General features: G+C 42.7%; 1 protein-coding gene across 1 annotated transcript in view; it reads right to left on the bottom strand.

Moving 5' to 3' along the window:
* The window catches only part of LOC127929406 (ectonucleoside triphosphate diphosphohydrolase 1-like), a 93,691-nt gene extending 82,909 nt beyond the window's left edge, over window positions 1-10,782 (bottom strand). The window contains 1 exon segment of the mRNA XM_052517367.1: window positions 10,496-10,782. Within this exon segment, the coding sequence (XP_052373327.1) occupies window positions 10,496-10,511 (16 nt within the window). The 5' untranslated portion in view covers window positions 10,512-10,782.
* Window positions 10,783-11,012: the final 230 nt, after the last annotated feature.

Genomic DNA, 11,012 nt, shown 5'->3' on the forward strand with positions numbered 1-11,012 from the left:
TGGTGTATCAATACACTCAGTCACTACTGCTGGTACCAAATAAGAATTTGTTCTTAACTGACTTGCCTAGTTAAATAAAGTTAAAATAAAAAATAAAAATTGACTCTGTACTGGTACCACCCTGTATATAACCTCCACATTGACTCTGTACTGGTACCTCCTGTACATATATATATTTTCTATTATTTATTTTTTTTACCTTTATTTAACCAGGCAAGTCAGTTAAGAACACATTCTTATTTTCAATGACGGCCTGGGAACAGTGGGTAACCGGTACAGAGTCAATGTGGAGGCTATATACAGGGGGGTACCAGTACAGAGTCAATGTGGAGGTTATATACAGGGGGGTACCAGTACAGAGTCAATGTGGAGGCTATATACAGGCGGTACTGGTACAGAGTCAATGTGGAGGCTATATACAGGGGGTACTGGTACAGAGTCAATGGGGCGGCAGCGTAGCCTAGTGGTTAGAGCGTTGGACTAGTAACCGGAAGGTTGCGAGTTCAAACCCCCGAGCTGACAAGGTACAAATCTGTCGTTCTGCCCCTGAACAGGCAGTTAATCCACTGTTCCTAGGCCGTCATTGAAAATAAGATTTTTTTCTTAACTGACTTGCCTAGTTAAATAAAAAATCAAGAAGACAGTGAATTTTCCTGAGTGGCCTGGTTACAGTGTTGAATTAAATCTGCTTAATGTATGGCGTCACCTGAAAATGGTTTCCTAGCAATGACCAACAACCAATTTGACAAAGCTTAAAGAATTTAAAAAAAAATAATGGGCAAATGTTTTACAATGCAGGTGTGGAAAGCTCTTAGACTTACCCTCAAAGACTCACAGCTGTAATCGCTGCCAAAGGTGATTCTAACATGTATTGTCCCAGGGGAATATTATCTACTATTTATCTAATCAAGACATATTTATGAATATTTATCTAATCTAGACATATTATTTTTCATATTATTTTACAAATGTTATAATTTGTCTTCCACTTTGACATAGTATTTTGTGTAGATCGTAGACATATAGGCCAGGTGTCAAGAAGCAGGTGTAGAAGGTCCGTTTAATAATGAATACAGTTAAACATGAGAAGAATACAGAACGTGAATGAAAAAACAACAACACTGCCTGATTACTGAGGACTAAATAAAGGGTGTGTAATGATCAGGTGTGTGTAATGATGGGGATCAGGTGTGTGTAATGATGGGGATCAGGTGTGTGTAATGATGGGGATCAGGTGTGTGTAATGATGGGGATCAGGTGTGTGTAATGATGGGGATCAGGTGTGTGTAATGATGGGGACCAGGTGTGTGTAATGATGGGGATCAGGTGTGTGTAATGATGGGGATCAGGTGTGTGTAATGATGGGGACCAGGTGTGTGTAATGATGGGGACCAGGTGTGTGTAATGATGGGGACCAGGTGTGTGTAATGATGGGGACCAGGTGTGTGTAATGATGGGGACCAGGTGTGTGTAATGATGGGGACCAGGTGTGTGTAATGATGGGGATCAGGTGTGTATAATGATGGGGACCAGGTGTGTGTAATGATGGGGACCAGGTGTGTGTAATGATGGGGATCAGGTGTGTGTAATGATGGGGACCAGGTGTGTGTAATGATGGGGATCAGGTGTGTGTAATGATGGGGACCAGGTGTGTGTAATGATGGGGACCAGGTGTGTGTAATGATGGGGACCAGGTGTGTGTAATGATGATTGCCAGTGCCGGTGGTTAATTGATAGGCGACGATGATTGCTGGAGAAGGGGAGTGGGTGTGACAGTAACAGACATTCTGACAGACAACAACATTCTGTTGACACTCCAAGTGAATTTGTATCCATGTATATCTCTTTGTATATTAAATGTCAGGAGTTGTAAAAAGTTTAAATGTATTTGGTTAAGGTGTATGTAAATGTCCGACTTCAACTATATATCAACTTCTACTGTCCTTTAACCCTTTCACAATATATAAACATATTGATATCAACTATAACTGTCCCCTAACCCTTTCACATTATAGAAACATATTGATATCAACTATAACTGAAATGAAATAGCCAGCCTGCCAGCTTAGTAGAGTCTGCCACTAGCACAGTCAGTGTAGTCAGCTCAGCTATCAAAGCTATCAAATAGTCAATGAACTAATCACTGATCATAATCTTGATGTGATTGGCCTTACTGAAACATGGCTTAAGCCTGATGAATTTACTGTGTTAAATGAGGCCTCACCTCTTGGTTACACTAGTGACCATATCCCCTGTGCATCCCGCAAAGGTGGAGGTGTTGTTAACATTTACGATAGCAAATTTAAATTTACAAAAACCCCCAGACGTTTTCATGAAATCTATGCAGCCTACTCAATCACTTTTTATAGCTACTGTTTACAGGCCTCCTGGGCCATATACAGAGTTCCTCATTGAGTTCCCTGAATTCCTATCGGACCTTGTAGTCATAGCAGATAATATTCAAATTTTTGGTGACTTTAATATTCACATGGAAAAGTCCACAGACCCACTCCAAAAGGCTTTCGGAGCCATCATCAACTCATTGGGTTTTGTCCAACATGTCTCTGGACCTACTCACTGTCACAGTCATACTCTGGACCTAGTTTTGTCCCATGGAAAAAATGTTGTGGATCTTAATGTTTTTCCTCATAATCCTGGACTATCGGACCACCATTTTAGTACCTTTGCAATCGCAACAAATAATCTGCTCAGACCCCAACCAAGGATCATCAAAAGATGTGCTATAAATTCTAGGACAACCCACAGATTCCTAGATACACTTCCAGACTCCCTCCAACTATCCAAGGACGTCAGAGTACAATTATCAGTTAACCACCTAACTGAGGAACTCATTTTAACCTTGTGCAATACCCTAGATGCAGTTGCACCCCTAAAAACTAAAAACATAATGTCATAAGAAACGAGCTCCCTGGTATACAGAAAATACCCGAGCTCTGAAGCAAGCTTCCAGAAAATTGGAACGGAAATGACATCACACCAAACTGGAAGTCTTCCGACTAGCTTGGAAAGACAGTACCATGGAGTATCGAAGAGTCCTCACTGCTGCTCGATCATCCCATTTTTCCAACTTAATTGAGGAAAATAAGAACAATCTGAAATTTCTACACTGGCTTCCTGTTAAGGCAAGGGCTGATTTCAAGGTTTTACTGCTAACCTACAAAGCATTACATAGGCTTGCTCCTACCTATCTTTCCCGATCTGGTCCTGCCGTACATACCTACACGTACGCTATTGTCACAAGACGCAGGCCTCCTAATTGTCCCTAGAATTTCTAAGCAAACAGCTGGAGGCAGGGCTTTCACCTATAAAGCTCAATTTTTATGGAATGGTCTGCCTACCCATGTAAGAGACGCAGACTCAGTCTCAACCTTTAAGTCTTTACTGAAGACTCATCTCTTCAGTGGGTCATATGATTGAGTGTCGTCTGGCCCAGGAGTGTGAAGGTGAACGGAAAGGCTCTGGAGCAACGAACCGCCCTTGCTGTCTCTGCCTGGCCGGTTCCCCTCTTTCCACTGGGATTCTATGCCTCTAACCCTATTACAGGGGCTGAGTCACTGGCTTACTGGTACTCCATGCCGTCCCTAGGAGGGGTGCGCCACTTGAGTGGGTTGAGTCACTGACGTGATCTTCCTGTCTGGATTGTCACCTCCCCCCCCTTGGGTTGTGCCATGGTGGAGATCTTTGTGGGCTATACTCGGCCTTGTCTCAGGATGGTAAGTTGGTGGTTGAAGATATCCTTCTAGTGGTGTGGGGGCTGTGCTTTGGCAAAGTGGGTGGGGTTATATCCTGCCTGTTTGGCCCTGTGCGGGGGTGTCCTCGGATGGGGCCACAGTGTCTCCTGACCCCTCCTGTCTCAGCCCCAGTATTTATGCTGCAGTAGTTTATGTGTCGGGGGGCTCGGGTCAGTCTGTTATATGTGGAGTACGTCTCCTGTCTTATCCGGTGTCCTGTGTAAATTCAAGTATGCTCGCTCTAATTCTCCATTTCTCTCTTTCTCTCTCCCTCGGAGGACCTGAGCCCACGACCATGCCTCAGGACAACCTGGCATGATGACTCCTTGTTGTCCCCAGTCCACCTGGCCGTGCTGCTGCTCCAGTTTCAACTGACCTGAGCCCTAGGACCATGCCCCAGGACTACCTGGCATGATGACTCCTTGCTGTATCCAGTGCACCTGGCCGTGCTGCTGCTCCAGTTTCAACTGTTCTGCCTGCGGCTATGGAACCCTGACCTGTTCACCGGACGTGCTACCTGTCCCAGACCTGCTACCTGTCCCAGACCTGCAACCTGTCCCAGACCTGCTGTTTTCAACTCTTTAGAGACAGCAGGAGCAGTAGAGATACTCTTAGTGATCGCCTTTGAAAAGCCAACTGACATTTACTCCTGAGGTGCTGACTTGTTGCACCCTTGACAACTACTGTAATTATTATTATTTGACCATGCTGTTCATTTATGAACTTTTGAACATCTTGGCCATGTTCTGTTATAATCTCCACCCGGCACAGCCAGAAGAGGACTGGCCACCCCTCATAGCCTGGTTCCTCTCTAGGTTTCTTCCTAGGTTTTGGCCTTTCTAGGGAGTTTTCCTAGCCACCGTGCTTCTACACCTGCATTTCTTGCTGTTTGGGGTTTTAGGCTGTGTTTCTGTACAGTACTTTGTGACATCAGCTGATGTAGGAAGGTCTATATAAATACATTTGATTTGATCTGTCCCCTAACACTTTCACAATTTAGAAACATATTGATATCAACTTCTACTGTCCTCTAACCCTTTCACAATATAGAAACATATATCAACTATAACTGTCCCCTAACCCTTTCACAATATAGAAACATATTGATATCAACTTCTACTGTCCTCTAACCCTTTCACAATATAGAAACATTTATATCAACTTCCAGAGGAAGGAAACCAGTCAGGGACTTTAAAACAGTTACAGAGTTTAATGGCTGTGATAGGAGAAAACTGAGGATGGATGAACAATACTAACCTAAATGACAGGCACCGGGGTCTGACAACTTGTAGGCAGAGTTGTTAAAGTAATTTTCCGTCCATGTAATATATAATATAATATATGCCATTTAGCTGACGCTTTTATCCAAAGCGACTTACAGTCATGTGTGCATACATTCTACGTATGGGTGGTCCCGGGAATCGAACCCACTACCCTGGCGTTACAAGCACCATGCTCTACCAACTGAGCCACAGAAGGACATATTTCCTCAACTAACCGGTGCTCCCGCAAACTGACTCTGTAACGGTATCCCCTGTGTATAGTCTCGCTATTGTTATTTTATTGCTGCTCTTTAATTACTTGTACTTTTATTTCTTATTATTATCCATATTTTTTTAAACTGCATTCTTGGTTCGGGGCTCGTCAATAACATCAAGGCGGTGGCCCGTTCCTTACAGCATTTCAATAAGCATTTCACTGTAAAGTCCTGTTGTATTCCTGTTACCTGTTATACCTGTTGTATTCCTGTTACCTGTTATACCTGTTGTATTCCTGTTACCTGTTATACCTGTTGTATTCCTGTTACCTGTTATACCTGTTGTATTCCTGTTACCTGTTATACCTGTTGTATTCCTGTTACCTGTTATACCTGTTGTATTCCTGTTACCTGTTATACCTGTTGTATTCCTGTTACCTGTTATACCTGTTGTATTCCTGTTACCTGTTATACCTGTTGTATTCCTGTTACCTGTTATACCTGTTGTATTCCTGTTACCTGTTATACCTGTTGTATTCCTGTTACCTGTTATACCTGTTGTATTCCTGTTACCTGTTATACCTGTTGTATATTACCTGTTATACCTGTTGTATACCTGTTACCTGTTATTCCTGTTACCTGTTATACCTGTTATACCTGTTGTATACCTGTTACCTGTTATACCTGTTGTATACCTGTTACCTGTTATACCTGTTGTATACCTGTTACCTTTTATACCTGTTGTATTCCTGTTACCTGTTATTCCTGTTGTATTCCTATTACCTGTTATACCTGTTGTATTCCTGTTACCTGTTATACCTGTTACCTGTTACCTGTTATACCTGTTGTATTCCTGTTACCTGTTATACCTGTTGTATTCCTGTTACCTGTTATACCTGTTGTATACCTGTTACCTGTTATACCTGTTGTATTCCTGTTACCTGTTATTCCTGTTACCTGTTATACCTGTTATACCTGTTGTATTCCTGTTACCTGTTATACCTGTTGTATACCTGTTACCTGTTATACCTGTTGTATACCTGTTACCTGTTATACCTGTTGTATTCCTGTTACCTGTTATACCTGTTGTATTCCTGTTACCTGTTATACCTGTTGTATTCCTGTTACCTGTTATACCTGTTGTATTCCTGTTACCTGTTATACCTGTTGTATTCCTGTTACCTGTTATACCTGTTGTATTCCTGTTACCTGTTATACCTGTTGTATTCCTGTTACCTGTTATACCTGTTGTATTCCTGTTACCTGTTATACCTGTTGTATACCTGTTACCTGTTATACCTGTTGTATTCCTGTTACCTGTTATACCTGTTGTATTCCTGTTACCTGTTATACCTGTTGTATTCCTGTTACCTGTTATACCTGTTGTATTCCTGTTACCTGTTATACCTGTTGTATTCCTGTTACCTGTTATACCTGTTGTATTCCTGTTACCTGTTATACCTGTTGTATTCCTGTTACCTGTTATACCTGTTGTATACCTGTTACCTGTTATACCTGTTGTATTCCTGTTACCTGTTATTCCTGTTACCTGTTATACCTGTTATACCTGTTGTATTCCTGTTACCTGTTATACCTGTTGTATTCCTGTTACCTGTTATACCTGTTGTATACCTGTTACCTGTTATACCTGTTGTATACCTGTTACCTTTTATACCTGTTGTATTCCTGTTACCTGTTATACCTGTTGTATTCCTGTTACCTGTTATACCTGTTGTATTCCTGTTACCTGTTATACCTGTTGTATTCCTGTTACCTGTTATACCTGTTGTATACCTGTTACCTGTTATACCTGTTGTATTCCTGTTACCTGTTATACCTGTTGTATACCTGTTACCTGTTATACCTGTTGTATACCTGTTACCTTTTATACCTGTTGTATTCCTGTTACCTGTTATACCTGTTGTATTCCTGTTACCTGTTATACCTGTTGTATTCCTGTTACCTGTTATACCTGTTGTATTCCTGTTACCTGTTATACCTGTTGTATTCCTGTTACCTGTTATACCTGTTGTATTCCTGTTACCTGTTATACCTGTTGTATACCTGTTACCTGTTATACCTGTTGTATCCCTGTTACCTGTTATACCTGTTGTATTCCTGTTACCTGTTATACCTGTTGTATTCCTGTTACCTGTTATACCTGTTGTATTCCTGTTACCTGTTATACCTGTTGTATTCCTGTTACCTGTTATACCTGTTGTATTCCTGTTACCTGTTATATACTAACCCTAATAACATTTGATTTGATTTGAAGGTATAGTCATTCAACAAGCACAGCACTTACTGCACTAACCCCTAACCCTAACCCTAACCCCTAACCCCTAACCCCTAACCCTAACCCTACCCCTAACCCCTAACCCTAACCCTAACCCTAACCCTAACCCTAACCCTAACCCTAACCCCCTAACCCTAACCCTAACCCTAACCCTAACCCCTAACCCTAACCCTAACCCTAACCCTAACCCTAACCCTAACCCTAACCCTAACCCTAACCCCTAACCCTAACCCTAACCCTAACCCTAACCCTAACCCTTACCCTAACCCTAACCCTAACACACACATGACTGATTGATGCAGTAGTAGCTAGGAAGGGGAGAAGTCTGTCTATAATGAAGCGCTACTCTGCCTTCTTAACAACACTATCAACAAGGTAGGTCCTACAGGCCCTAGTTTCTACCTTCTTAACAACACTATCAACAAGGCAGGTCCTACAGGCCCTAGTTTCTACCTTCTTAACAACACTATCAACAAGGCAGGTCCTACAGGCCCTAGTTTCTACCTTCTTAACAACACTATCAACAAGGCAGGTCCTACAGGCCCTAGTTTCTACCTTCTTAACAACACTATCAACAAGGCAGGTCCTACAGGCCCTAGTTTCTACCTTCTTAACAACACTATCAACAAGGCAGGTCCTACAGGCCCTAGTTTTGTCGCACCTTGACTACTGTTCAGTCGTGTGGTCAGGTGCCACAACAAAGGACTTAGGAAAATTGCAATTGACTCAGAACAGGGCAGCATGGCTGGCCCTTGGATGTACACAGAGAGCTAATATTAATAATATGCATGTCAATCTCTCCTGGCTGAAAGTGGAGGAGAGATTGACTTCATCACTACTTTTATTGATGAGAGGTATTGACAAGTTGAAGGCACCGAGCTGTCTGTCTGAATTACTGGCACACAGCTCAGACACCCATGTATACCCCACAAGACATGGCACAAGTCCACAGTCCCCAAGTCCAGAACAGACTATGGGAGCAGCACACTACTACACAGAGCCATGACTACATGGAACTCTATTCCACAGTACTACATAGAGCCATGACTACATGGAACTCTATTACACAGTACTACATAGAGCCATGACTATATGGAACTCTATTCTACAGTACTACATAGAGCCATGCCTACATGGAACTCTATTCCACAGTACTACATAGAGCCATGACTACATGGAACTCTATTCTACAGTACTACATAGAGCCATGACTACATGGAACTCTATTCTACAGTACTACATAGAGCCATGACTACATGGAACTCTATTCCACAGTACTACATAGAGCCATGACTACATGGAACTCTATTCTACAGTACTACGTAGAGCCATGACTAGATGTAACTCTATTCCACAGTACTACATAGAGCCATGTCTACATGGAACTCTATTCTACAGTACTACATAGAGTCATGACTACATGGAACTCTATTCCACAGTACTACATAGAGCCATGACTACATGGAACTCTATTCCACAGTACTACATAGAGCCATGACTACATGGAACTCTATTCCACAGTACTACATAGAGCCATGGCTACATGGAACTCTATTCCACATCAGGTAACTGATGCAGCAGTAGAATTAGATTTTTTTTTAAACAGATAAAAAAACACCTTCTGGAACTGCTGGGACTGTGGAGGAACACAAACATTGGCACACACACACACACACACACACACACACACACACACACACACACACACACACACACACACACACACACACACACACACACACACACACACACACACACACACACACACACACACACACACACACACACACACACACACACACACACACGCATACACACACACACGCACACACACACACACACGCACACACACACACGCACACACGCACACACACACACACACACACACACACACACACACACACACACACACACACACACACACACACACACACACACACACACACACACACACACACACACACACACACACGACAACATTTTCACTATACCAACACATGGATTTAGTACTGTAGATATGTGGTAGTGGTGGAGTAGGGGCCTGAGGGCACACAGTGTGTTGTGAAATCTGTGAATGTATTGTAATGTTTTTAAAACTGTATAAACTGCCTTATTTTGCTGGACCCCAGGAAGAGTAGCTGCTGCTTTGGCATAATAAATGTATCCATAATAAATACAAATTCATCAAATTCCACTGTCGTCTAAAACCCTTCCACTGTTCTCTGAGACTGAACACCCTTAAAAGAATCCTGAATCTAAAGAAACTAACCTCAACCCTCACAGAGGGTCTCTCATCTAGTCACTTCCTGTTAAAACAGGATACTGACTGACATGACTCAACAACAGGAAGTTGGCTTCCTCTTTGAGAAAGCAAAGCATTATGGGAGCTTGGAGGACAGACATCATACCACACATACTAACCTAAAACGATCCTCAAATCTCTGAAGCCCCTTAGAACTAACACCTAACCCTAACACAAAACCAGACACTAACCCTAACTCTACATTCATAAGAACCCGCAGGCACCTGCTGTAGAACACTCAGACACTATTTAGAACATTCTGGGATGATTTAGAACATTCAGACACTATTTAGAACATTCAGACACTATTTAGAACATTCTGGGATGATTTAGAACATTCAGACACTATTTAGAACATTCAGACACTATTTAGAACATTCAGACACTATTTAGAACATCGCGACACTCTTTAGAACATTCAGACACTATTTAGAACATTCAGACAATATTTAGAACATTGCGGCACTCTTTAGAATATTCGGACAGTATTTAGAACATTCAGGGACCATTTAGAACATTCAGGGACTATTTAGAACAGTTCCTGCGTTCCATTGACCTTTACTGCATCAATTGTAACGTTGTCACGGTAATGTCACACCAAAGGAAGTGGTGTGTGTGTGTGTGTGTGTGTGTGTGTGTGTGTGTGTCAGGCAGAGCTGTAATCCTACCTCTCTGTTCAGCCATGGTCTGTATCGCTTAGCAGTGATATAACAGTCTTTCTATTCTCTCTCCCCCTCCCTCTCTCTCCCCTCTTCTCTCTAACACACAAACGGCTCTCTTTGCTCTCTTTCTTCCTTCCTTTCCTCTCTCCTCTCTCTCTTCTCCTCTCTTTCTCTCCCCTCCTTCCCTACCTCGTTCTCTTTCATACACTCTGCTCTCTCCTCCACCCTTACCCTGCACCTCTATCTATCAACAGGCTCTTTATTAGAACAAGCTGCCAGCCTCCTCTGTCTACCCTCCTCCCCCTCTCTCTTCCCAACTCCCCTCTCTCTACCCTCCTCCTCTCTTTTCTCTCCTCCCCTCCCCCCTCTTTTCCCTCCTCCCCTCTCTCTCTACCCTCCTCCCCCTCTCTCTACCATCCTCCCCCTCTCTTTTCTCTCCTCCCTCTTCCCTCCTCTTCCTCTCTCTACCCTCCTCCACCTCTCTTTTATCTCCTCCCACTCCAACCTCTCAACAATCCCTCCT

The sequence above is a fragment of the Oncorhynchus keta genome, unplaced genomic scaffold, assembly GCF_023373465.1.
Source record: "Oncorhynchus keta strain PuntledgeMale-10-30-2019 unplaced genomic scaffold, Oket_V2 Un_scaffold_7257_pilon_pilon, whole genome shotgun sequence".
NCBI lineage: Eukaryota > Metazoa > Chordata > Actinopteri > Salmoniformes > Salmonidae > Oncorhynchus > Oncorhynchus keta.